This window comes from Hermetia illucens, chromosome 2, assembly GCF_905115235.1.
Source record: "Hermetia illucens chromosome 2, iHerIll2.2.curated.20191125, whole genome shotgun sequence".
Taxonomy (NCBI): Eukaryota; Metazoa; Arthropoda; class Insecta; order Diptera; family Stratiomyidae; genus Hermetia; species Hermetia illucens.
In genome coordinates this window covers 23,715,871-23,743,232 of record NC_051850.1, presented here as the reverse complement: position 1 = coordinate 23,743,232, position 27,362 = coordinate 23,715,871, and the positions used below count along the sequence as shown (strand labels likewise).

The following is a 27,362-nucleotide window of genomic DNA, read 5'->3' as shown; positions in this document are numbered from 1 at the left end:
GAACCTCAGCACTAGCTTACTTAACGCCGAAACTTCTAATGCAGCACTGCTTACCGCTGTTTTGATTTGCTCAAAGAAGCTCATCTTTGGGTTGAGCGTCAATTCAACTCTTGGCTTTGATTCTTTAATCATCCCGCCGATCACCACGGGACACAAGGCCGAGATTCACTTTTTAATCAAGATGACAAATTCGCTTCGCCAAGGCAAGGCTCAAGCCATCCGCTTACTCCTCACATCAACATACCAAGTTCCCTTTGTGTCTGTTCAACTGTGCGTTCGGTCAATTGTACCACAATGTCATATGAATAAACAACCATGCGCGACTCTTTTGGCATGAGAAGTTTCAGCAGACTAATGTAGAACATTTTCTAAGATTCAGGCCTACGATAGACCCCTATCCTACCTCCAAAGAGCTTTTTCACCTTTTTCGGCCCTCCATCGTCTCACAAAGCAGGGAATGGTCGCTTGAATAATCCCCTAATATCCGCATGAGGTAGCCCGGCATATGGAAAGAATTTTCTAGAATGTCTAGGATATCCGCCCATCTTACGGAACAGAAGACATTTCTAACTTCATGTGTTACGAGGAACATTACTTGTCAAACCTGATGTCTGTACGCCTCAGCTCGATGAACTGCATCTACAGCATCCATTGTGGATATTCCTGCTTTGAAAGAAAACTACCTTAGAGGTAAGTCCCGGTTCGGCGAATCTACACCTCATGAGTTTGTTGAGCAAAACATATAGAGTGTCAGCTGACTGTTCCAAGAGCTGCGATAAATCTCCCAACTTTTCCTTCACTACATTCTACGCGCGAGGTGCACGCCGAGAGATCTCGTCGACCAATTTGAATACGATGTATTGATGGTCGCTCTCCTAGATGTTCACCAGAACTAATTGCCCATCCACTGGCAACACGATGGATTTTTGTGTGGACGTTACGTCGGGAATGCAGCCTGGATGCAGGCGTGGGTGTTCAATCAGGATCTGGTGTTATCTAGACCTGCACTCCGGCACTATCTCATTGGGTGTTAGATAGACGCTGAGTTAGATACCAACATTGTAGGAAGGAAGTGACCTACTGTATTTAAACATTTGCTTTACGAGCTGCTACTTTTATCACGCCATCAATTACCGAGGTACTGGGAGTCTGTTTGCTTTCGATTGAATCACAACCGCTCGTCTTTGATGAAATGCGCAATTTACCCCTCGATTCTCTTTCCCAAGATTGCTGCCGTGCGCGGAGTGTGGGCTTCCTTTTTACAAGCGACGGCTTCCTTACTTCTTCCGCCTTTTCTTAGATATATAAACTTCCGCTCGGCAGTATGGAATAACTCTTGCCATTAGCATTACTGCTGGCTCCGAGGCTGTATGCTAGGTGGAAACAACCCGTAAAGCCCCTCGCCGTTGAACTTGCGTTAGACGCTTGCGGCACATCTCTTTATTGAGGGAGTCAGCCGATATTACGAAACCGTAAAGAAGGACAGAGTGAACCGCACGCATCAGCAAACGACGAGGGACCTCTGATATTGGACATCAGCCGGCAAATCGCAACCATTCTAGCCGCAGCCTTACCTGTGGGCTTGCGAATCTGTCGTAGAAAGTCATCTTCGTGTCTATCATGATGTTGAACTATTTCCCCGTCGGGTTCGACAAGGCCTATGGTTTTCGCCAAGCTGAATAGGAAAGATTGTGGCAACCGTCTCCTTAGTCAGAACAACTTCGGTTCTCTCCGGAATTAAAGAGAACCCATGTTCAGCCATCCACCTGGTAACTTGCTGCATCACCATTCCCAGTGTACGCCGAGCCTGCTTAACCATGTGTGCGTTAACCATTCGTGTATCTAACCAGATGCGATCCATCAGGCATTTCGAGTCTTAGAAACCTGTCGTATAAGACATTCTAAAGGTCCGAACCAAGGATAGATCCCTGAGCCGCCCCCGATGCAACCTTCATTTGGCGCTGTTCTTCGCGGGTCTCGTAAAGCATAGCACGGTCCATTAGATAGTGTCTCAATATCCGTAATAGGTAGGCTGGAGTATGGAAACGATTTTCCTCAAGCATATGGCACCAGCTCTTAGGATTGACGGCGTTTCCTACATCTCAGGAGACAAGGAGCACAACTTGCCGACAGTGGCGACTGTGTACCTCAGCCAGTTCCCCTACAACCGTATTGTGTTGGTGAGTAGTGTCTCTTAGTACATACTGCGTCAGTCAGTTTTAGCATAAGTTTCTCAAGCAGCTTCCTCGCTGTGTTCAACATATTGAGTGGATGGTACGCTGGCGGCGTCTTTACCCTTGCTTATTAGCACAACCGTCACAACCTTCCAGCCAGAGGGAAAAATACCCGCTATCAAGCATGCTTTGAATGCGTTATCCGATTTGTACTCTCATATAAGTTTCAGCACTTCGCTGGGAATACTATTTGGACTTGGTGCTTTTTTGTCCTTCATGGACAAGACCACCTCCTCAAGTTCCTTTACACTGAAGAGTGGGCATTCCTCAGTGCTCACCTTCCCAGTGAGAGCGTTAGCTCGGATGAAGTGGACAGTAAAAATGGCCTGCACGATTTCCGCTGCTTCCATGGCATTTCGTGATGGAGTTCCTTTTTTCTGTTTTATATTTTGCGGATCCAAGGGTCAACTTATCTTGGCCTCTTCCAAGCCGAGTAATCCGCCGAAGTCTGAGCCAGCTTCTTCGTATACTTGCAATTTCAGCCGTCCACCGATGCACAGGTAACCTTCCGGGACGGAGTTTCGTTTTGGGCTCCGATGCAATGCAAGCTGCGGTAATAAGGCTCATTATTGAATGTACTATCGATTCAGTCGTAGTTCTTCTGTCCGCGCCTGGGTCTTGTCCCTCATTTACCCCTCTTGAGAAAGCTTCGACAAATTTTCCTACGTCGATTTTCTCGACGTTCCACTCGATAGGTGTTTGCCGACCGTCAGGACTTTGGGAGAAGCTGTTTGTCATTTCGAAGGTAATATACTGATAATCACTGGTCTTGAAATCTTCTAGTACCTTCCATTGTTGTATCGCTGACACTAAGGAATCCGTAGCAGAGCGTGGGAATGTGGGAGTGCTACCGATATTTATGACAGTAAGTTCTGTCCTGGTGGCAATCACCAAAATCTGTGTATTGAGGAACTAATTGAGGCATGATCCATTTGATGGCTGTGATGTTAAAGTCCCCTCTGACGCGAACTCTCCCTTCCGTGTATCTAATTACGTCCTTCAAAGCAGCGAGCCTGTTCTGCCCTTTGCAAGGCTATATGTCCATATGTCCAGCAGTTAAAACAGCGCGTCGGAACTGTCCTTCGCCTTATCCTGAAAATGATCCATTTGATCTTTATTTTTCCACAATGAAGAATGTCCTGTATAATGACAGATGTCGCCCCCCTACCTTGAGGTTGCTCACATTTGGGTATCCCTTTTTATCGTCTCCTCTACCTCTTCTGAGTTCGTGAGACAATCCAGATCAGTTATTTCAAAGCACATGAGTTCTAGGCTGGAAATCACTGCTCTCGTGCCTAGAATAACGTACTCTCCTTATCGGTCTTCGACCCAAAATCGACAAGTACATCGCCAGTTCGAATCCGCCGCATATATTTAACATCTACCCTAGCGCCTTCTGGTTTGGCGTTGTTGCGGACTTCTCGCAGAACTTCGGCTTGGTGAGAACCGCCTCTCACTGTGGTTTTCCCTTTCTCTTTTGTTTGGAGCTGATGTCATCGTAATCACTACCGTCACTTTTGAACTTACGTTGTGGTTGAATTTTCTCCTTTTTTCGACGCTGATTGGTCTGTTTGATTACCTGCCTTACCTTGCGGAATTCTCCTTGATGCGTCCTTGGCAGAAGGTCCACACTGTTCTCCCCTCGCCTCCTTTCACCAATTGTTTGTCATTCCTGTGGCGGGCTAAGTGCACCGCGTTTTGTGCAACTAGGGGCTACGCTAGTGATATGTTTTTTCTCAGCTCCTCTTTGGATGTCTTTAAGGAGTTTCGCTGGTGTGTAATATGATCCAGCAGTTCTTCCATTTGCATTATCCTATTTTTGACATCTATAGAGATTTTTTGTTAAGGATGCTGGGAGTCCTGAGTCCGCACCCACTTGATGACGGACCGCATCACTTGGGAAGCAACTTACTTCCTCTCTTGTGGTCCATGGACTACTCTTTTTGTGTTAAACACCCAAGTTATCCCAAAAGCGATTACCATCTGTCGTTACTTCCGGTCACCGTGCTCCCAGGACAGAGGTGAAGTAGCCTCTGATGAGATGTCTCTGGCCTGGACCGCCAGTCAACTTTTTTTTATCCATAGAGATGTTTCGCTGGATGATAGTCGCAGTGTTCATTTTTCATAGGAGAACCCCGCACCTCTTGAGTAGCCTTTCTTCCTCTACCTTTGTCTTTCGGATGAGGTTCATCCTCTCCGGTGAGATGTCTTGCGTTTCCACCTGGTTGAGGAGATCGTCGCCCTTTTCTCCCGACAAAGGGGTATCAGGAGCTCGGAGCTTGCTATTTTTTCTTGTGGCCCCTTTTCCGACCTTGAATTCGATGGCGTCTGTCCTTTTTGTACGGCAGGACTCTTACCCGCTACGGTATTGCTCCCTTTTTCGCTACTAGTCGTCTTCTCCGTTGGGGCAGTGACCGTTTTACTTTTTCAGTAGGTGACCGTCGTAAATTTCGCGCTTCTCGGGAATTTACAGTGGACTCTAATTTTAGCTGCTAGAAGCGGTGAGTGTAGTATATTGTTGCCTCTTCTAAAAAATTTTGCTTAGCCGGTTGTCTTGTAGTAATTGCTGTTGTTGATGTGGTTATTGCAGTTTGGTTAGCAGCAGAAGCCGCTATCTCTGTTTTTGATTGCATGGTCCTTAGAACTGGCAAAAATATAAAAGCACGTCGGAAGCCCACAACACGTGTTGCAATATCCTGGATTTGAGACTGAATGACGGGCTGAAAGCTAACGTATGATAATATAGTAGGGAAGGTGATTAAATCAGAGGAAAACTAGCGTCCAATTATCATATTTAAGAAAATTCAGGACGAGCTATTGGAGAATGGTAAAAATGAGGAAAGCTCAAAGGGCACAAACCATGTGGACCTAAGGGCAAGCCCACTCCACTAAATGATGGTCGTTTGGGGCACCTTCAGAGAGACAGTGAACTAAAAGTGCCACACGGGTCGGCTCTAGCTCGGACGTCACATGATGGTGTTCAAGCTGGAGCGGACATACCTTTTCAACTTATTGACACTTCCGTATCAGAAAAAATACTTCATGATCTGCCTACGATTTCTTTCAGTTGGATTAATCTGATTCTTCCCTTCTTTGGCAGCCACTTTCGTTGGAATAATCCGTTCCTTAGCGGCAGTGTATTCGCTGGCGGTTTTCAATTTAATTTAATTTAATTTCAATTCTAACAATTGGAGCTGAGGATATCTCAACTTTATGAAAATGATAAACAGTAACTTTTGGTTTGCTGAATTCTAATAACAACGTTTTGCAGTAAAAAATCTTTTTATTGAAATTAAAATATCTAATGCGCAACCATAAATAATAAGGACCGTTTTATGCATAGTTAAGTACATTTTCTACGAGTTGCCTTCAATAGTGGAATATTTAATACGAGACTTATCTAAGATGTTCGGGGAAATTATCCTTTTTTATTATCACTGGCAAGTTTATCTTATCCTCACCCAAATAAATCTGAAAAATGAGTTAATAAATAAATAAATTGCATGCACATTTTGGCAAGTACGTAGAAGGGGCAGAAAACTACTCACCCAAATTTGGATTGGTTCCGTCGATAAGAACCCAAGTTTCATTCCAACTTTCACCTGAACCTCCTCACCAGGCGCAATATTCCCTTCATTCGGTGAAAATTGCAACAGATGCTTACAATTCGAATCAACACGAAACGATTTCCTTATCAAAAAATTACTACAAATACTGAAAACGGCTTTATCAACTGCTCGGTCTGTCGGGTCAATTTCAATCTTATTTGGACGAACTGACCACGATTCCACACTATTACGATGCATTTCCAATGTATCATTTTCACGAACGTTTGGCGATAGATCATTTGTGCTACCGCAAAACGATGTATCAGAAACGATTGTGCGAAACATAACAGTCTCGTCATTTTCAGAGAAAAGCAATGTATCCTGAATAGTGTTTTCGAGCATGGAATGGTTTAAAGTGATTGCAATTTCGTGGGAACGCAGGGTACTTAGCAGTTCAAATGCTGTATCGGCTTTTTCCTTGATGCCATCAAAGTGTTTGATAGATTCTTCGCCAGGAAGTGGTGCCCAGATTTGCGGCAAACCTTCAAATTTTGATCTCTCGGTGTCGTTCATTTGTTGGATTAAATTGCGTATTCGGCGACGTGTTGCATCTTCTCCGCAAATTAGTTTCAGATTTGCTAATGTTATGACGTCATTGTTTCTGACAACAAGTCTTTTGTATATTTTCTTGATATCCTCCCGACGTGGGCGGAAAGTTATTGTAATCGGAGCACTGCTCTCAGGTTTTATGAGTACATTTTTTGGAGAAATGGTTATGCAGTCACAGAGACGAGGCAAGTCGAGACCTTGGTTTGGAAAAAGATTTAGTTGACAATTATGTATTTATTTTAATGCGGAAAACGATAGATGAATTGAGCCATTGAAGGAAAGAAATCTACGCACAACTTACCAATCGAATCAATTACGACGCATGCGAATCCAGTTAAGGGCCCCTTATTAAACAGCGTAAACGACTCTTCCAATGCAGCTGAGAGTTGCTTAAGTTCGCCTATACAAAGGTACGGCGACCCGATAGGCCCTTTTGATATTCCTCGTGGGATGATATTTGAATGCCCACCATATCCATACAAATTTATTATGTGCGGAGAGGTGTTCCCATCTTTATATGGCGACGAAAAAACAAGCTGACCTGCAGCAGCACCAATCACAGTAGGACAGAAACATAAATTTACCGTGCGGCACTCCTGCGAATGGAGTACTACTAAATTGGAAGATTCCGTCGAAGGCGAAGCAAGTTGAAATCCTGGTCCCGTGACTTCAGCTTTCATAACCAAACGCTTATTCGATGTGTTTTTTATTTGCAGTGATTTCTGCATAGTTTTTCTCAGTGGTACGCTCCCCCAAGATATTTCAAGTGCAGTTGCTTTCAATGGGATTTTCCCGTCACGATGGCTAAATTCACTTGTACTGGAGCATTGAGAAGTGCAACGAGATTTAACGCATAAATTCGATAAAGTTGATCCTGTTGCCGTTACTGGTCCATAGCTTGGGAGCGAAAATTTGCCATAATCAGGAGACTTGGCATCCATTAAAAATTTCCGATCTGTCTCAGTTATTGTGTGATTTGTGGAAAGCGTTGATAGAGGTGTCAGGTCTGCGATGGATCGTGATTGCGTTGTTGATGATTTAGCAGCAGAACCGGACGCAGCGGCGAGTTCCAAGTGACTCGAAGGAGAGCGTGATCGCCTAGCTGGGATTTCGTGATCTGATGGAACCTCTGAATCGATTCGTGTGGAAGAGTGTGAACGTTTTCTACGTTTTTGTTGTTGAATTGGAGTTATTAGCTCAGTTGATGATGATACTTTCCAGCTTGAGGGATCTGGAGGAACAAAATAAATTTTCATAATTAAGTGATAGGATTCGTCGCCTTATGACCATTGTTTTCAATTAACTTCTAACTTTTGCTTTGCCTTTGTAACTGTTGCTTAGATGCAAATGACCGCACATGAAAAAAGTCTTTAAAAACCAATTAAGTAGAAATAAACTCGCGTACCCGCATGAATTAATCATCTCGCTGCCCGGATAACACGACGGAAATTCAGGAAAACCACGAAAGATTCTATCCTCACACGATACCCCCTTTAACCTTAGCTGGAACGAGACGCGGGATAGTAATCCTGCTTGCAAGGAGAGGATGAATGGGACCTTGAAGCAAAAGTAGAATCTCTTCGAATTCATATTAATTCGTTTTTTCGGGTCCGGATCTTTCGTCATAATGGCAAAATGCTTCTTATGAAGATAAGGCCAAGTAATCTATGAGCATTTAAGTTACTTACTTACTTAAGTTAAGTTTATTCTGTGAGTTCATCAAGGAAAGACGGAATATTCACCAAAATATTAGGGCTCTGATACGTGGCATTTAGTTGTCCTATATTAGGGCAGTGGAGGAGAAAAACGCCCAAGCGTCATGTGGCAAAATCACGTGGAAGACGCAGGTGACGCCTTCTCAATACAAGGTAGGTGAGAACGCTGGCAAAAGGAGCAGGGGTGATAAGTAAATCCCTTGGTGTCCAACAAGCGGTCAAGAAGAAAAGACCTCTTCGGCGAAGAAAACTGCTCCGAAGAAAGTTTTGGGTAGTTCTTCGATTGCGGCCCCAACATTTAAAAAAGGAAAAGAGCCTACAGCTCCGTAAACCCGAAGAATGGACAAATAGTGGGCGGCTAAAAGCGGCAGAAGTAGAAGAAGAAAATTCATCCGGAAATGATTATTTCCAAGAAAGATATGTCCTATGCCGATATCCTTCGGAAAATCAAAGCCGATCCGGAATTGATAGACTTGGGGGGCAGTCGTATCAGACATACGCAAATGGAGGATCTGATGCTGGAGCTCAACAAATCTAGCGAGAAGACAGTGGATAGTTTTCGCGGTCAGGTGGTAGATGAGCAAGAAGACGTGGAAGCTCGAAACCAACAGATAGTAATCGAGTGCAAAGACATAGACGAAGTCACATCACGAGAGGATATCTGTGCTGCGCTAAGGGAACAATTCAACCTTATCGAAATAGAAGAAAATACCATAAAAAGGATGAAGAAGGCATATGGAGGTACACAGACAGCTATTATTAGCTTGCCGGTGGAATCAGGGATTAAACTGATTACTGCGGGCAAGGTAAGATTAGGTTGGGTCGTGTGCCGACTTAGGGAGCAAGTATTTCTCAAGAGATGCTTCAGATACTTCGATTTCAGGCACTTTGCGGCAGCATGTACTAGTGAGTATGATAGGTCGAGAAGGTGCAGGAAGTGTGGAGAAGAGGGTCACCTTACCAAAGACTACACGGGAGATCCACGATACATGTTGTGTAAGGGGAAAAAGGGAATGGACGACCGGCACTTTGCACGTGGTGGCAGGTGCCCGACATATAGGAGGGAGCTGAGTGAGGTTGATACAAATTAACCTCAACCATTGCGAGGCAGCTCAAGACTTGCTTTCGCAAACCGTTGGAGAGTCGAATGTGGACGTGGCGGTAATATGTGGACCTTACCGAAATTACGTTCGTGCTACGTGGGTGAAAGACTCATCGGGAAACGCGGCGATATAGGCATGTAGACGGCAAGCCATTCAAGAAACAATGGCATTCCCAAAAAGCCCGCTTTGTAAGGGCAAAAGTCAACAGCGTCCATGTCTACAGCTGATATGTTCCTCTTAGTGCAATATCAGCGCAATATGAGGAGATGCTAGACAGCTTGGTGTTGGACGCTCGGGACCACAGCTCCAAAATCATTGGCGGTGATTTCAATGCGTGGGTCTTAGAGAGGGAAAGTCGAGCCTTGCTTGAAACTTTGGCGAAGCTGGATATCGTACTAGCTAACGTTGTATACGTGCCCACCTTCCGAGGCAGAGGGCTAGGCTCAATCGTAGATCTGACCTATCTCAGTACCTTGTGGCGAGAGGGATGTTCTGGCGGGTCAGTAAACACTACACCCACAGCGACAACCAGGCCGTCTTTCTCGACATCAGAAACGGAACGGAAACAGAAGTGAAAAACCCAGGATAACTGTGTGATTCTTTGGAGCTTGCGAGAAAGAGACATTCCTGACGGCTTCATAAGGAGGTTACGACCCGAAGGGAACGGCGCTGTAAAAAATGAGCCAGTTATGTCAACGGATAACTGAGGCCTGTGAGTCTACAATGCCGCGACGGAAGTTTCACCAGAGTAGGAAACCAAACTACTGGTGGAACCAAGAAATCGCGCTGTTGAGGACATATTGTCTGCGAGTCAGGAGGCTTCGCCAAATCACCAGAGGGAAGCCAGAACATCGACAATCGGAGAAGGAATATCGCGACTTTCGAAGTAGCTTTAAGAAGGCTATACGGAAAAGTAAGCGGAATTGTTACAAACAGTTGTGCCTTGAGGCAAATACGAACCCGTTGGACACTGCTTACAAGGTTGCTATGAACAAGGTTCGTGGATAAAAATCACCCCTGTCCCTCCCACTTGTTTAAAATAATCGCAATTCTTTCCCCACAACAGGAAGAAAATAGACCCCAACCAACGTTGCAATACTACGTCATTACAATCCCAGGGGTTACCGAAGAGGAACTACCGGAGATCTGTGGAGGAATTGGAGATAATGAGGCTCCGGGATTGGATGGTATTCCGAATAAAGCCCTGAAGTTGGCAGCTAAAATTAGGCCAGCATGGTTCATATGTGAATCGTGCATGGTGGAAGGAATGTTTCCCGCCCAATGGAAAAGGCAGAGGTTGGTTCTGCTATCGAATCCCTAAAAACCACATGGCGCACCCTCTTCATATCGTGTGTCTTTTAACTAAGCTTAGCTGGGTGTCCCTGGTTAGCTCGGATAATTGAGAGTTACCTTTCGGAGAGACTTCTTTGGTACGAGACTGACAACGGGACGAAGGAATATGTTAAGACAGCAGGTGTTCCCCAAGGCTCCGTACTGGGGCCTCTGCTGTGGAACACAATGTACGATGGAGTGCTCAGCCTTCGCGAGCCAAAGGAGGCGACATTGATTCATTTTGCAGACCTGGCAGTGGTAGTAGTTGCGAAACACCACCAGGAAGTAGAATTCTATCCAAGCGAATGCGTTCAAAGCATGGCTCCAAATGGTCAAATTGGATCTGCGAGAAGATAAGACGGAGACAGGAAAAACAATACTGTCAAAATCCGAGTTGGTAATCACGAGGTCGTTTCAAAATCGATCATTATACCCTGGGGGTAATGATCGATACTAAGTTGAGCTTCAAGGGGCACCTGGACTATGCGCTCGAAAATGCAGCAAAGGTTAGCTCATCTCTAGCAAGGATGAAGTCTAAATATTGGAGGGTCAAAATCTAGTCGTCGGCTGCTTAACGTAGGGGTGGTGAAATCCATTCTGCTATACGCGACTCCTGTATGGGCGTGCGCACTGGATAACACAGTGAACCAGGGAAGGGTAAGTTCGGCATACCGGCCAATCGTGCTGAGGCTGTGCAGTGCATATAGAACGGTATCAGGTGAGCCAATGTGTGTAATCGCGGGAATGATTACCTTGGCTCTTCTGGTGAATGAGGCACACTGTCTCTACCGGAGAAGGAGGGTGAATCCGGCCGAAGTGACTGCGGGCTTCCTAAAAGCCCTCAACGCATTTATCGGACCCCAAAATTTCTTGGAGATGTTGAGGTCCGCAGCAAACTGGAGTGCGATAAGCGGAACAGTAACTGCGATACAAGAGAAGCTGAAGTAACTGGAACGAGCTTGGAAAACGCAACCAGAGCCCTCCTCGCGAAGTAATACTTCACGGTGATCCCGCAAGGATATGGGCGGAGAAGTACGGTTGGTTTTAGTGGGTGAGAATCCCACAGACTGCTGCAACCTGGCGCAGCACCGTCTTTTTAAGATGCGATTCCAAAGGTTTCCGTACGAATGCAACTGACGGATCTGCAGTAACTGAAGGTGCAGTGATAAATAACTCTTCGGGTGCCCAACTTTTGAGTTTATTGATGGCCGAAATGATTTCTGCTTCGAGGAGCAGTCCGTATTCCCCATGCCACGGTGCCTAGCCATTTTATCCACAAGAGAAGGAACTTCACCGGATCTGATACGGTTAAGAATCGTGTTGAAGCGTTCGTTCCATCTTTTCAGCTGCTCGTCATAGTGGATGAGAAGTCGATCCTTATACTTCTAAATTCATCATGAAATACACTTCTGAAGGCATTGCATTCTGCAACATCTTCCTTGACTAGAACAATACCAAATTCTTTATTTTCACGGTCGCACTACGCTGAACTCCCGCGACTTCGCACGGTGTCGGAGCTCAAGCGCGTCACGCCTGCCATTACTCCCAGCGATTGATTAAGTTCTTAATCCCTTCCGATTCATCGATCTGTTCCTACGATTCCGCTGCCAGCCAAATATTTTAACACCCCTTCCGGACATGGCCGACAAACAGTGTAGCAGCCGAGAGGAGAGCATTTTCGATGGCAGCCCAATGCTCATCGATATGCGTGATTGCCAGCGTGATTGATTGATTGAAAATTCAGGCTTGCTTTGACTAAAAAAACAGTTTCTTTTAATAATTCAATCGATCCCCGACGACGGAAAAATGTCGACCTGTTTTGTCCCTATCTTTTGGAGCGATCTTTTTTAGTACGTTTATCTTCAAGTAAGAGCAGCAGAACAATAATCCAATAAAGATTCTCGGCTTGAAACTAAGCTATTTGAATTAACTTTTAATTCCTCTGACGACATATTGAATGTTTTTACTTACGTTCAAGCAGTTTTCTTGTAAATGAGCCATCTGGCATCAAACTATTCCCAGAAAAATCTAGCACTGATCTTGTGGCATCGATAGTTTGTTCCAGAGTGCGATCTCTATTTGGAGTACGATTTTCTTTCTCTGCTGAATCGTTTTCCCTCGTAAATGATGTGCTTGCTCTATGAGCCGCACTAGATTCTGGTGGCCTGTCCGGTCTCGATTCTTTCTTCACTAGTGAAAATCGGCTCTTGATTATATTTATTGAGTCATCTAGGTCAATCTCATCTGGAATAAAACAATTTAGAAAGAGAACAGGAGCTAGTCGATTTGTAAAGTCAGTACTTAATGCTTTTTCGATCGCCGACAAGCTTAGATACTGAGATTTGTTTCTGGTATCGTTTGATTTTCCATATCTGCTGTTGGTTCTGCTATCGATATTTTGTGTATGCATCTCTGTATTGTTTTTGGAGCTCATGGTAGAAGTAAGATTTTCCACTGAAAAATTATTTTAAAAAAGCCGTTAGCGGAGGGACTTAATCTTTTGACTAAATTGCAAATTATCTTATTTCGGGAGGAAAAAAACTTACAATTTGCCGTTGAATCATCTCTTAAAGCAATAGGTGGTCTTTTCGGAGGGCTATGCATGTCCGACAAGATACTTCGAAGACTATCGGAGTGTTTATTGAAGTAACCGCCAATTGAAAAATCCCGATCATTTGGTCTACGTTGTGGCGTTGCGATTTCAGGAGATAGGTCCTTCTTGCACGAACCTGGAATGTCCGCATACTGTTGCTCCCATGATCGTTCATCTGCATCCAATTTCGACATCATAAACTCAGCAGGTTTGAAACTTTCGCCAAACATGTCGCTAGTTTCGCTAACTCTACATCCTCTCAAAGATGATCGGAAACTACTCGCCAAAGACGATTCCAAATCGGGGATATTATCGACTGTTCGCACTATGCTCGCGTCGTCGATTGAGCTCGGAAGTGTTTCACTCAAACTCCGCACGTCTTCCACGACACTTTGTGCAAGGATTTCTTTCACACTTTTCATTTGCGGTCGGGAATGTTCCACTGCCTGCGGGAGGCACATTGTTGAACGACCCGTCATCTCTGATGGTTCAAATGAGATTTTATTAAGGGGGGATGTTAAGTCTTTTATGCCGATTGTGTGGTCAGCAACTAAGTCGGAAATGTTGAATGATTCCTTCTTGCTGTATGGAACGTAGTCAGTTTTATTGAGACCTGCTCAAAGTGGAAAAATTATGTGTAGAATAAATGACAGAAGGGGAATAGTAGTTACCTGTTCTAGCTTTATCTGGTGTTATATCTGATTTTCGAGCTAATTTACAGCGTGTAGATTTCTCCAAATCAGATACCAGCTCCAAAGTCCTCATAGCCTTTAGGCGTTCTGCCTGCAATGAAAAAGTAAATATTTTTTATTATTCACGTAAGTAAACTTGGATTTTTGCGCTACTTACAGGGAATACCCTCTTTCGATTTATGCTTTTTTAAAACTTGTCTGTATTCTCATCAAGGGTGGTCTCTAGACGCAACAAACGAAAATATCTTGGTACACACTTCAGGGATAAAAACAAATATTCACCCAAATAAATAAATAAACCAGCACCAGATAAGGAGAAGAGTAATATTTGGTCATTTTTCTAGTTTTTGGTAAAGTCCTGTGTGGAGTTGTCAAATTTCCCATCGGAGATGGGAATGCTAATGTGCCGGTCGGGTGAGTGTAAATAAAACGACCACCCGTGGAAGATTGGCTACGGTAAGGATACCCAGAAATAAATCCAAACATGGAAGAGCAAGACAAGAATGAAGTTGTGGCGGAAGGCTTCAGAAACCCAGCACCGGTGGTTTTCCGGAATGGGCAAGCGGGCTCCCTGCCATCGATATCCAATGATCGAAGTGCTTCAGTAGCGGAAACCTTGGCTACTCTGGCATCTAATGTTACAAGAGCTCGGGAGGGAAACTAATTTCATCGATGGACATGTTGGGAAAAAAGCTCGATTCTTCGCAGATCCCGCCTATATGCCCGGAATTGAAAACGTTTTTCCCATTGGGGAGTAGCATATGCAAAGAAAAAAATGTTTGACGCCAAACCACCCGAGCGACATAAAAAGCAGCAAACCAAACGGGAGCTATCGGTACTAAGTAATAAGATCTGCGAATTCATCAAGGAACGCCGGAATATTCCCCAGAATATAAGGCCAAGATAAAAGGCATCCGATTAACGCACGCCAAAGTCCAGGATGAAAGAGGAGTGAAGGCGTCCCGCGAAAATGTGAGGCAGGCGATACAACTGCCACTCGTTTCCAAGATGAGAGAGGAGAACCTGGGAAGAGGCTGCACGAACGAATCAACAGGGCGACAAACGAAAAGTAAAAAGGGGTCAACTCCAAAAAACGGGAGGTCTGAAGGACGCTCAAGCTACCAGCGAAGCGATTTTTGGGAGTGGACAAGCGGGCTCGCGGCTTTCGATATCCACCGACCTTGGCTACTGTGGAATCTAATGTTACAAGTCCGCGGGAGGGACTAGAATGGACTCCATCGAAGCTCGGTTCTTCGCAGATCTGCCCTAATGGGAACAAACCCCCGCGATTGAAAAAGAGAGCCCGGCGACGCACATAACACCTCAATTCAAAAAAAGGTGAAACACATCAGAGACTCCGAAAAAAGAGAATGGATCTCAAAGGTAGCGCCTCGAAAGAGGAAAGATCGGAGGAAGATAAGACCAATGGTTATCGTCATCTCCAAACGAGGTTCTCAGAAGAGTGGTGGGCAGCCCGAACTCACCAATTTGGAAGAGAATGTAAGCAGCATCAGACGGTCCCTTATGACCGGAGATCTTATCTTCAAGCTCAAAAAATCAAAGGATGAATTCAGTCAGCGGTGAAAACGCTAAGGAAGCACGGGGGAGCACAGACTGCACTCAAACCGTTAGCCGCATGGTAAGTAGATTAGGCTGGGTTACCTGGGGGGCAAATGGCACTGAAGCGATGCTTTGGATACTTTGGCTTCGAGCACATTGGGAAAGCATGCCCCAGTCCAAATGATAGTTCGAAGCAATGCAATAAATTTGGATAGGAAGGTCATATCAGCAAGGACTGTGAAGCTGATCTAAATCGCTTATTGTGCAAGAGGAAGCAAAAATTGGACCATCGGCAAGCAGGAACAGATGCTCGGAATTTAGGGGACCCCACAACACAAATCATAGATGAGGCAGATATAAATGAACCCGAACTGCTGCCAGGCCGCGCAGGACTTACTCTCGCGAATCATTCGAAAGTGAGCTAGACGTGCTACCCGTGAATGTCGGAATCTCATTCACTTTCAAAGGAAGGGACCGGGGGTTTATAGTTGATTTGACATACGTGAGCGCCAGTAGAGTCATTTGGCAAGTCAGTGATCACCAGGCAATCGAGTCGGGCTCGAAAAAGAGTCTCGTAGAATGCTGAAAGCTTTTTAGATGGGCACGTTTTCCGCGACGCTCAAGCTCGACATATCCCTGTTTGATACGGGCAGAGAAAAAGTCACCCAAATCACCCGATGGGTGGCGGAACAAATGGTGCTACTATGCCCAGAAAGCTAATGTATCCCAGTGCGCAACTTAACTACTGGTAGAACAACGAAATCGCAATTTTGCGAGCCGCAAGAAGGTTTTACCAGAAGCTCAAGGGAAAGCTCGGCAGCAACATTCGAATTTTCACTAACACCTCCGAGGTGTGCCTAGAAGAAGGGATATTCCATGCTCAGTGGAAAAAACAAAATTTGGTGTTGCTTTCTAAATCCAACAACTCAGCTGGAGATCCAGCACCATATCGCCTGAACAATGGCAATGGCTTGTCGGAGCGCCAGTATTATTTCCGGTGTGCTCACTCTGTGGTGAACCTAAAAAGCATGGTCGTGAATCTGCCAAAATTTACACTAGTTTTTGGGGGCTGCTGTGTCGTGTTTTTGGATGTCAAAAACGCATTCAAGACGGCCAAACGGAACTCAATTAAAGGGGCTTTGGCTGACATATGTGTTCTCGGCTATTTAACGAGTCTAGTAGAAAATTACCTTTCAGAGAGGACTCTCTGGTACTAACGGATGAGGGCCTCGAAAAGTACATTGTCACATTAAGGGTACCACGGGACTCGGTACTGGATCCCCTGTTGTGAAATGTCAGGTATAATGGGGTGCTTGCTCCTCCCGTCACTGGGTACTGCGATTGTTGATTATGCAGATGATCTAGTTGTGGTTGTTACAGCAAAGCATCCAAAGGCTGTATACGTAACGGAAACAGTGAGAGCAGTCAAGTTCTAGCTAGAAAGAGCTGAGCTGACCTTGGCGGATTAGAGAACAGAAGCGCTCTTAAAACAACTCGTAGAAAGAAGAGCACTGTGAAAGTGGAAGTCAGTGGAAATACGGTCGTGTAGAAGGCGATTATCAAATACCTGGTGGTGATAATTGACCCTAAATAGAGCATTGAGGAGGACCTTGAGTTTACATGGCCCAAAGGCAGCCAGTGCCATTGCGAAACTTGCAAAAGTGTTGCCGAATATTGGCGGCCTGAAACACTGTCGACATTCTGGCGAAAGAAATGAGTGTGTTGTACCATTAAACACATATGGAGGGACACAAAGAACGCATGAATGCGGCAAGGTCTGACTGACGGGCTGGTCAGGCGGAGCTCCGCTCTTTACATACTTTACAATGCAACGGGCTGGCTCTGAAGATCTGAGTATTGAGCCGGACTCATCCACCGCGTTTTGCTCTTATCCAGCAGTCATGGTGTTAGGAGCTTACGTCATCAAAACGGTGCACAGAACGAAGATGATGGTGGCATAATGGGATCGATATGAGATAGTACCGATCGCGGAATTGTTGCAAAAAGTGCCCTCGATGGTATGGCCATGAACTTCTCGCTGACGAGAAATCACTAGCTAAGATTGGTCTGAAAATCGAAGTAATGGCTTGATGCGTTAAAGTATGATTTGAGGGCCTCCCGATACTTGGTATTTGGACCAAGCCTATGACCCAGAAAAGTCATTACCGCTACCGAACGGGGCAAAAGATAAAAAGACAAAGAATCGAAGGAGCTTTTGTAAGCTTTTCATTGGAATCGAGCATTAAAAGTAAATGGGAATCAAATTTATTCCTGATCGGATGAAAGGGAGGCCACGTATTGATATGTTCATTGAGGGTCAGAAAACCGATCAACGGATGCAAATTATTGAAACATCCGTAGAATCAGATAACGCGACAGAAGATTCAACGCATATAATTCGGTTCTATGATGACAACAGAAGTATTACAATTTTCTAATGGTCAGGGCGACACCGTGATCTGGTACTTAACTAGCACAAATCCTGTGACAATAGCAGACGGAGGAGGGTTAAGGCTAGCTTTCCGCGCTTTAAAACGAAAAAAAAAAACTATCCAGACCGGCGAGGCGCTAACAACGCTTTCGAAAAATATCAACGTGTCCAGGAACCCAGAGTACAGTCTCCGATTGGACGGATCAACTACTTTGCCAATATAAAATGGACTACTCTTTTGGGTGTTGGAATGTTCGATCCCTTTTTCAAACGGGTGCACTGCGGGAGCTTTTCCAGGAAGTATCCCGTAACAACACTAGCATCCTCCCTTTCCAAGAAACGAGATGGCTCGGGAGCGAAGTAAATGATTGCGGACCTTACATAATATTTACCAGCGGCAAAGAGCGAAGAAGCAAAGAATTCACCTTTGTCATTAACAACATATTAAGGCAGTTGGTAACTGATTTCAAACCGATTAATGATTGGGTCTGCTTAATCCGCTTCAATATAAAGTTTCTCAATGTGTGGTATCTCAACTGCTATGCAGCAACGGAGGGCAAGACGCATTTTACATTCCGCTGGGCAGAATTACTCCTCCCATGACTTCAACGCTAAAATTGGCAACGAACTGTTCCATAGAGTCATCACAACAGGGCAGAGCCTCCAAAATGAAACAAACGATAGTGACTAAAGACTCTTCGACTTTGCCAGCAGCAAACATTTAGTCGTAAGCTACACTTGGTTTCTCCATAAGAATATACATAAAATGACGTGAACATCACCAGACGGGCAGACATTCAATCCAATCGGCCACCTCCTCGTCGAAAAAAGAGTTGCCTCAAACATATATAACGTGAGGGCGCTACGAGGTACTAATTGCGACTCGGACGATTTTCTGGTTAGAGGGAAATACCAATGTTGAATAACCAAAAAACAGCGAGAGGAGCTGGACTCCCAAAATCAATCTGGAAAAGTTGAAGGACGATATGGGCAAAGTGCAATAACAACGAAATTTTAACATTTAACAACAGCTTGCAAAAGAATGATGTACGAGTAGCATTTAGCACAGTGAAACAGAAAAGGACAAGTTTCAAGCCGCGAATCACATTGCTGGGCACGTGGTACAAGGTGGTCACGAATACATCGAGCGACGACTGAGAGAGTATACAGACAACATCATCGGGGAATACCAAGCTGACTTCAGGTCCGGACGATGGACAATCCGCGCTGCCCGGACTTATTCCCAAGGCAGTTTCGGGTTCAGAACAGGGAGATCCACAGTGGATGCTATTATGGAGGTCGTTCATCAAGCCGAAGCAAACAGCCGCCGATTTCGATGGATAGTGCTTCTCATAACGCTTGATGTCAGAAATGCCTTCAATTCCGTGAGATGGACAGATATGCTAGGCACATTAAAAAACTCATTCCACGTGCCAAGCTATCTCTTGCTCTTTGAGACGCTAGAGGGTCATAGGAGAATGGAATTCACGTCGGGAGTAGCAAAGAGATCCATCCATCCATCCAGCCTGGTCGGTTATGCAGACGACGTTGCGGCACTTGTTGCCGGACGCACTGTTGAACAGGCGCATAGCAGACTTGGCATATTGATGCGACGGGTAAGCGGATGGAGGACTGCTCACGGTTTCAACCTTGCGCTGGAAAAAACCGAAGTTGTCATCGTGTCCAGAAGGAACCCTGCGTCCCATATCGATCGGCGAGTTGACTATAGAGTCAAAACCAACGGTTAAATAACTTGGTTTATTGCTCGATTCGAAGATGAGCTTCTTCGAGTAAATCAAAGCAGCAGCGGACAGGGCAGCAGCTGCAGTCGCGGCCTTGAGTCGGCTAATGGTGAACTTTGGAGGCCCTATATCTACTAGGTGACGTCTTCTTATGGGAGCGGTTTTGCTCTATGGCGCTGAGGTATGGGCTAATGCACTTGAAAAGGAGGTGCGAACGGCGGAGGGATCAGATGGCAAAGGGTTCCCTGAAAAAAAACAACTCCCTTCCCCCCTCCACTCCCGTTGGTGAAAGGGATCCGCTGACATAAAGGCTCCCAAAGCCGGGAGAGCGGGAGGGCTAGCCCGAAGTAATGTGTCAAATGGTTTTAGGGTAGTTCTCTGATGACAGTCGGTAGTACGACAGCGTGCTGTTGCGAGAGTATGGAGAGAGAAGCCTTTTTACCTTCGAATGCTTAGTAAGATTTCATGACCCCAAAATTATTAAGAAGTTCTCAGGTAACTTGTTGCATTTCCCTTCTTCCCGGTGTAGAGTAATATGGAAGCATTCGGGACCTCAAAGGTGGTATTGTTCGGTATAGAAAGGAAGCTTTTCTGAGTAGAAGTAACTTCACAAATTTGCTATATTCATCCATTGTTTCTGCATAACACCGAAAGCCGGTTCCCGGTTTGACTCACCTGTAATCGCTCCGCAGCTATGTTAACAGCTCCTGAAAAGATTATAGAATTTGGTTAACTGAACAGTTACTTAAGCGTCTTCTCATTTCTTACCAGGAAACCCGTCCAACTGCATATTCCTCAGCGCATCAACGTTGGCATTTCGATTTTTGCTCTCCACCGGTTTCGGTGACTTAGAACGACCCGTCGCCCCTGCATTCGAATTTTGGTTATTTCTATCGCGAAACTCATTTCTACCGCTACCACTCATCGGATTTATGGATAAGATCACAAATTACTTTTCTTTATCACAGAAAGACAACAGTTAACTTGGGGCAGGGCGGATAGTCCACTATGGACGGCGCCGACTTTCTTATGGTTAAACGTTAACGTTTTGAAAATCATTCACTATTTTGAAAAGGATGGGATCACAATGGGCGTCCTCAATTCCTATTAACCTTTGTTGTATGTGACGGATTCAAATTGGGAATTCTATGGTTCTGCTGGAAAACCTTACACGGGACAACTGTTAATATGAAGTGGATTTTCAATTTGAATTTTCATTTGACAGACTGTCTGGGAGTCTAGTACTTCCTGCCTATTACTTTTTGGTATTGGTTTGGACTCTGTCGCGATCATGTGGTTCCACATTCATTGAAACGAGGAGGGGAAGTGTTCGTTTTCATTTGATAACGTTTTTTGCCTTAAAAATTAAAGTAAACTTTGCTATGGACGCTAAGCCAACGGTAAAATGGTTACAGAAAGGCGGATTCCTCGAAAAGCGGTTGCATTTGGATGAATTTCATTCAACTTTTTCTAAATAAATCAAACGATTCCTTCTAGAATGGATTTCATTTTGTAACAGATGATCCTATTTTTAGACAATCTGCGAAAGCAGGCACGTCAACACTTCCCGACTCGCGAAATGTCATCGGCTCTACTCCATTTCCGACGTGCACAATATTTTTTTGATTGCTGTCAGCCAGTTTGACTTTTCGAGTTTGGCATAACCTCAACGTGTATTGTGTGTGCACCGATTGTGTGAAGTACACATTTCAATTGCGATTTTCGTGGGCATATTGCAGCGTTTTTTCACAATAACAGTGCTTTTGACGCATAGAAAATGGTTAAGGCAAAAAAAGGCAAGAAAGAGGTAGTGTCCGGCGACGAAATGTAAGTAAAATGCGTGCAAGTTCGCCGACCGAAACATCCACTGTTGTGTTGCGTTGTCAACTCGGCTCGAGTGGTGCTGGGCAGCTGGTTGTGACCGTGGTTTCGTGTCGGCGACAACTTTCACCGCGACCGTTGTCAGCACGCCAACTGAATTGTCGTTTGTTTCCGCAGGGACTCGAATGTCGATGTCAAGCCGGCAGCTATCTCGGACGATGACGAAGGAATCTCGGCGTCCCAGAAGAAGGGGAAGAAGGACAAGAAGAAAGCCGGCGGCGGCAAGAAGGCTACTGTTGATGTGGCCGAGTCCAGTGACGAGGAGGAGCTGGCCAAGGGCGTGAAGAAGCTCGCTGTCAGCGGCAAGCAGAAATCCAAGTCGCCGGCGTCCGATGATGACGAGGATGCGGAGGAGAAACCTGCCAAGAAGAAGGGTGGAAAGAAGGCAGCCCCTAAGAAGAGCGGTTTCGAACTCCTTATGGCCGAAGATGATGATGCCGAAGTTCCTGAGCCACAACCAGAACCAGAAGACCAGGATGAAGACGACGCGCCCAAGAAAGCAGCTGCGAAAAATGCCGACAAAGGCAAGGCTGCCAAGAAGGGCAAGAAGAGCAAGAAGAAGAAAGACGACAGTGACGAGGACTTGGATAAAGTTCTGGCCGAACTGGAGATGGAGTACTCCGGCGTGAATAAGCCAGAATCTGAAGCGCCGGCCGCTGAAGAACAACCTGAACCAGAACCAGAAGCTGATAAAAAGGCTAAGAAGGGGAAGAAGAAGCAACAGCAACAAGAACCGTCGGAAGCTGGAGACAACGACGCACAAGAAGATGGTGGCGATGAAGGAGAAGGTACCGTGAAGACGGCAGCTCAGAAAAAGAAGGAAAAGAAGGAAAGGCAGAAGCGAGAAGCTGCCTTGGCCAAGCAGAAGCAAGCAGCACAACCTAAGGCTCAAAAGGAAGAACCACCAGCAGCTGCAGAAGAAGCAGAGGTTGAGGCTCCCGCAAAGGAGGAAACTCCAGTAAGGCAGGCTAGCGAGGAGGCAGCTGGCGATGAGCAAGGCGAGGGAGCTGATGCGAAGAAGGGCAAGAAGAAGAAGGATAAAGGTAAGTGCCCTTATTGATGTGCATAGAGAAACAATAGTAGACTGGCTTCCCGTGGGGTCTATGTATTTAAAACCATGCAAAGGTTAAAAGATCAGCAGCTGAAGCGACAACCGCGTGGAGATAGCGAGTCTAGTCAAAGGGGTTTCCCCCCGTTTTCTCGATGAATTTCTCAGTTCAAGTTTCTGGCCTGAATTGTTGGATTTCATAAATTTCGGTTCAAGTGTTGTAGTTCGTCTTGTCCGTGGGCATCGTAACTATTTTTTTGTGGATTCTGACATTGAGGGCCCTCAGACTACGAACGGTAACTTTTCAAATCATGTTGTGTCTGCTGGAGACTCGATTCGCCAGTCAAGTTCGTGACATTTTAGACTAATCTTGAGCCGTCGATATACACGCTTCTGCACTAAACGGGTATGCTCCTGGAGATTGTAGAATGATATAATGGGCTGTTCGGCGGACGGTCCCTTCATGCGGGGCATCTTTGTGTCCAGTCAACGAATAAACACTTGGGCCACACCCGGGGCCGATCTGTACCCGGAGCAGCGTCACGCTCCTTGACGCAAAGTAAATCGATCATCAAAAAGTTGAAATTTGGATTTCACACCATGGCAACGTTGAAACGCGGCTTCATATAAACTTTTCACCGGCTTCGCACTCTTACCGAAACTGACCTACACTAGAAAAGAACGACAGCAGCGTTTCAATTTCGTACATTTTTGCACTTAATAATAATAATAATCGTTGGCGCAACAATCCATGTTGGATCAGGGCCTTGAAGTGTGTTAGAGCACTTCATTCAAGACCGTAACGGTACACTAGGAGGCAATGTGGTCAGCATTGCGCTCGCCCGAGATTATTACCCTGATTTGACTCAGGTACTCATTCACAGCTGAGTCGACTGGTGTCCGACCTCAAATCACGATACAAATTCCACTGCCACCAGTGAGATTTGAACCGCAGCCTTCTGTACAACAGCCTTGCGCTATAACCACTCAGCTACCCAGACACACTGCACTTCCTCAGCAAAAATACTGGAAAATTCTGGCGTGTTTACCCCAATTCCCTAATCAAAAGTTGCTGAAATGATCAACTGATATCTTCTTCTGTTCCTTCAGTCTTTGTCCCGTTCACAAACGGGGTCGGCTCGTCATGATCAGTTTCCTTGTTTGGCTCTATCAAATGCCAGATCTGGATGCAACCTCGAGGTTTTTAAGTCCCCATCCAGCGTATCAAGCCACCGTTGTTTCGGTCGGCCCTTTGGTGGTTTACCATCGACTTCGATCTTGAGACCAATCTTGGCAAGTGACCATGCAAGTGAATTGTGTGACCATACCATCGAAGACGCCTTTCTCGCAATTTTTCGACAATCGGTGCAACCCCATAATGATCGCGGATATCCTCATTTCGGATGTGATCAAAACGTGTGACGCCACTAGTCCAACGCAACATCTTCGTCTCCATTACCGCAAGATACTGTTCATTGTCTTTTATAGTCGGCCAACACTCAGAACCATAGAGGGCGACAGGATGGACGACATTGCGGTAAATTTTAGATTTGAGACGTTCGTTGATACGTCGATCACAAAGAACACCCGTTGTGGAACGCCACTTCATCCAGGTTGCGTTAATTCGTGAAGCAATTTCATAACGCAGTTCTGCATTGGCTGATAGCGTTGACCCGAGATATTTAAACCGCTCAGTTCTGGGCAGGTTACTGCTATTGCCAGTGATTGTGTCTGTTTCATCGGGATCATCATCATCAGCGGCGCAATAACCGGTATCCGGCCTAGGCTGCCTTAATAAGGAACGCCAGACATCTCGGTTTTGTGCGAGGTCCACCAATTCGATATCCCTAAAAGCTGTCTGGTGTCCTGATCTACGCCATCGCTCAATCTCAGTCAGGGGCTGCCTCGTCTTCTTTTTCTACCATAGATATTGCCCTTATAGACTTTCCGGGCTGGATCATCCTCTTCCATAGGGTTTAAGTGATCACTACCATCGGTGTGTCTGTGTTGAGAGTCTCACTGTTGCGTGGGATGTATGTGTCTCAATCACAGCGCCTTTTGGACGTGTAAGCGTGTACCTGGATGCGGTGGTTCCGCGTATTCGCGGAACATCGTTCATCTTGAGCATTGACGTGAATGCAGTCTCCCCTAAGTGGCACAGCAAGATTACCCAGCGCACATCTTGCCACCGTGCTATACGTAGGCGAGAGGTATTGTCCGAAGTGTTGTTAAAGCCTGATTTGTTCTGTTTGAATGTCCCGTCAAATATTTCTACTTTCCAGAGCTGCAGGAGCTCCCCTCTCTGAGTTTGTGCTCTTGTCTGTGGAGGAAAAAATTGAACGACTGAATGAATGGATGTATTGCGTCAATGATGACATGCTTACGAAGCCCGAACGAAAGGCTCGAAAGCAAGTCACGTGGTGAACGATTTCCCTTCGTATTAAGCGGTGGGAAGTCCATCGCCTGAGAAAAAGATTCCAAGGCGCGACGTCGAATTGCTGTCAATCCTGATGTTGATGTTGACCAACTTAGGCTTGCGTATAGGCGAGATATCTCGTCTTATGAAGGTCTATTGAGGCAGTCTAAGGAAATAGACTGGAGGCGATTCGTTGGTGAGCGTAGTGATGACCCTTGGGATAAGGTCTACCGGATATGCAGAGGGAAACGTAGCCACGATATAGTCGGCATCAAGATGACCGACGAACCTATGCTGACTTGGTGTGATAGCGTTTATGCTTTGTTATGTGAACTATTTCCGATATCCGAAACTTCGGTGTCTCCTGGGGGTCGCGCTAAAGGAGAGAAAGAAATTCCTCCCCTGAGGTGTTGTGAGATCGAGAAGAGTATAGTGAGCGCCAGGTCTCGGAAGTCACTTGACTGGGATGGGATGACTGGCGAGATGTACAAAGCCATCTGACAGACCTTTCCATCTCCTGTCCAGTGTCTGTTTGAATGGTGCTTTCGAGAGGGTTACTTCCCTGCATTTTGGAAGACTGTCAGGGTCGTTGTGCTCCTTAAATCGACAGAGAAGAATGAGAGTAATCCTCGGTAGTACAGGGCATTATCTCTTCTCCCCTATTGAGCCGGATTTTATCCACAACATGACGGTCATGGTATCGCTCATAAATTCCTTATGTAAGGGGCCAAAAATTCTTCGAAGGATTCTTCTCTCGAACGCGGCCAAGAGTTCGCAAGTTTTCTTGCTAAGAACCCAAGTCTCCGAAGAATATTTGAGGACTGGTAAGATCACTGCCTTGTACAGTAAGAGCTTTGATCCTATGATGAGACGTTTCGAGCGGAACAGGTTTTGTAAGCTGAAATAGGCTCTTTTGGCTGCCAACAACCTTGCGCGGATTTCATCATCGTAGCTGTTATCGGTTGTGATTTTCGACCCTAGATAGGAGAAATTATCAACGGTCTCAAAGTTATAGTCGCCTATCTTTATTCTTCCTGTTTGACCAGTGCGGTTTGATGTTGTTGGTTGGTTGGTTTTTTGGTGCTGACATTGCCAACATATACTTTGTCTTGCCTTCATTGATGTGCAGCCCAAGAACTCGCGCTACCTGCTCGATCTCACTTAAAAATTGGGTAAGGAAATAGTCAGTCTCACCATGCTTCCGAGTTAACCACGCACCTAAGTTACCGATGAGCCGAGCAGTCCATCTGCTTATAGTTTCATTTTATCAAGAGAGCTGCCACTCGTCTAGGGTGCCATGCGGTTCTTCACGAGCAACAACCTCCCTTGGCTCATCTTCCTTGCGCTTGTATATAGCTTGACGCTCCTTAGCAAGAAGGGCAATGGAGATCACTCCCGCGATCACCATCACGCAGACGCCACCCGCAAAGCTCTCCGCTGGTTCCAAGAAGTATTGTGTGTTTTCTTAACTGTCGCATGCATTTGTGACTGCCACATTGCTTATTGATCAGCTATAACTCGGCTAAAGGACTCATCAAGTTTGAGAACCGGCTCCGGGTTGAAGTGGGCCTTTGCAATGTCTTCTGTGGTATTGAGTAGCAGCTGGGTGGGTTTAGCGTATGCTGCCTGAATATGGATGTTGTTGGTGACTAGGGCAATCGCCGTGAGAATAGAATAGTAGACGATGTCTTCAAGATGCAACTAGGACGTATTTCCACTATGCCCACTCCGTGAACATGGATGTCTTCTCGATGACCGTTGCAGATTAAAGCGACAGAGTTATTGCCAGGGGACAGAGTTATATCCAGGTGTTGAGCCGAGCGAACTTCTTTCAAAGCATGCTTGTCACCTGAAAAATTTGATGAGGAGATGTCGTTTTGTTGATTCGTTCATAAATTTCGCCTAAGATGCAATTTGGATGCTGGTTGATACTGTGCAGCGTATCGATTGCACGGTAACGCGTGAATGGAGAATCAATTTTGCACTTGGTCAGTGCCTCTTCGCTGGTTTCAAAATACGTTTGGTCATCATAATTGATTCCAAGGTAACCCGCGAGAATGTCGATCACTGTGTAGTTTTCTTAGCCTAAACTGTGTGGAATCCCGGTGCATTGAATAAGCTTGAAGTTTTTCTGCTCGATGATGGGAAACTCTTCGGAGATACAATCCCAGACTCCGACTTCCTGATGTAAGTCTTTCCCAGGGGCGTTAATTTAGTTTCTGATTCGTTTAAAGTCGTGATTAATGTTGTTCGTGAGCACACCTCAATAATGTTGCTTGTTCCGGCCTGATTTGTATCTATTGCTTCATATCGTTGTCGTAGATCCTTCAGGAAAGCGGAAGCAAGTTGGAAAGCTGCAAGGCAAGAAACTGCGTCGCAATTCGATTCGGATCTATGGCGCCATAATATGTCGTCATGTCGGCGAATACTTGTCACGTCATTCAACTTTTTGTTAAGT

General features: G+C 45.5%; 2 protein-coding genes across 2 annotated transcripts in view; one reads left to right on the top strand and one right to left on the bottom strand.

Moving 5' to 3' along the window:
* Positions 1 to 5,513: 5,513 nt before the first annotated feature.
* Positions 5,514 to 20,710, bottom strand: LOC119649133. Its single transcript, XM_038051138.1, has 9 exons — positions 20,328 to 20,710; positions 20,235 to 20,266; positions 13,806 to 13,917; positions 13,088 to 13,747; positions 12,843 to 12,995; positions 12,513 to 12,785; positions 6,693 to 7,622; positions 5,783 to 6,588; positions 5,514 to 5,705 (listed from the first exon to the last, which is right to left on the bottom strand). Exons 1-9 carry the CDS (start codon positions 20,482 to 20,484, stop codon positions 5,631 to 5,633), a joined length of 3,198 nt encoding a protein of 1,065 aa, XP_037907066.1. The 5' UTR covers positions 20,485 to 20,710; the 3' UTR covers positions 5,514 to 5,630.
* Positions 20,711 to 21,191: 481 nt separating this feature from the next.
* LOC119648027 (eukaryotic translation initiation factor 5B) overlaps positions 21,192 to 27,362 on the top strand; it is a 305,335-nt gene continuing 299,164 nt past the window's right edge. The window contains exons 1-2 of the mRNA XM_038049445.1: positions 21,192 to 21,386; positions 21,558 to 22,483. Coding sequence (XP_037905373.1) covers positions 21,337 to 21,386; positions 21,558 to 22,483 — 976 coding nt within the window. The 5' untranslated portion in view covers positions 21,192 to 21,336. The remainder of the gene's footprint in view (positions 21,387 to 21,557; positions 22,484 to 27,362) is intronic.

What these genes read in the sequence shown, in the direction of transcription:
- LOC119649133 (XM_038051138.1), bottom strand. Translation starts at nt 20,484, where the DNA reads ATGAGTGGTAGCGGTAGAAATGAGTTTCGCGATAGAAATAACCAAAAT. An exon ending in GCAGTTGGACGGGTTTCCTG is followed by an intron (nt 20,267 to 20,327) that starts GTAAGAAATGAG and finishes TAATCTTTTCAG; the next exon opens with GAGCTGTTAACATAGCTGCG. An exon ending in TAGCTGCGGAGCGATTACAG is followed by an intron (nt 13,918 to 20,234) that starts GTGAGTCAAACC and finishes TTTTCATTGCAG; the next exon opens with GCAGAACGCCTAAAGGCTAT.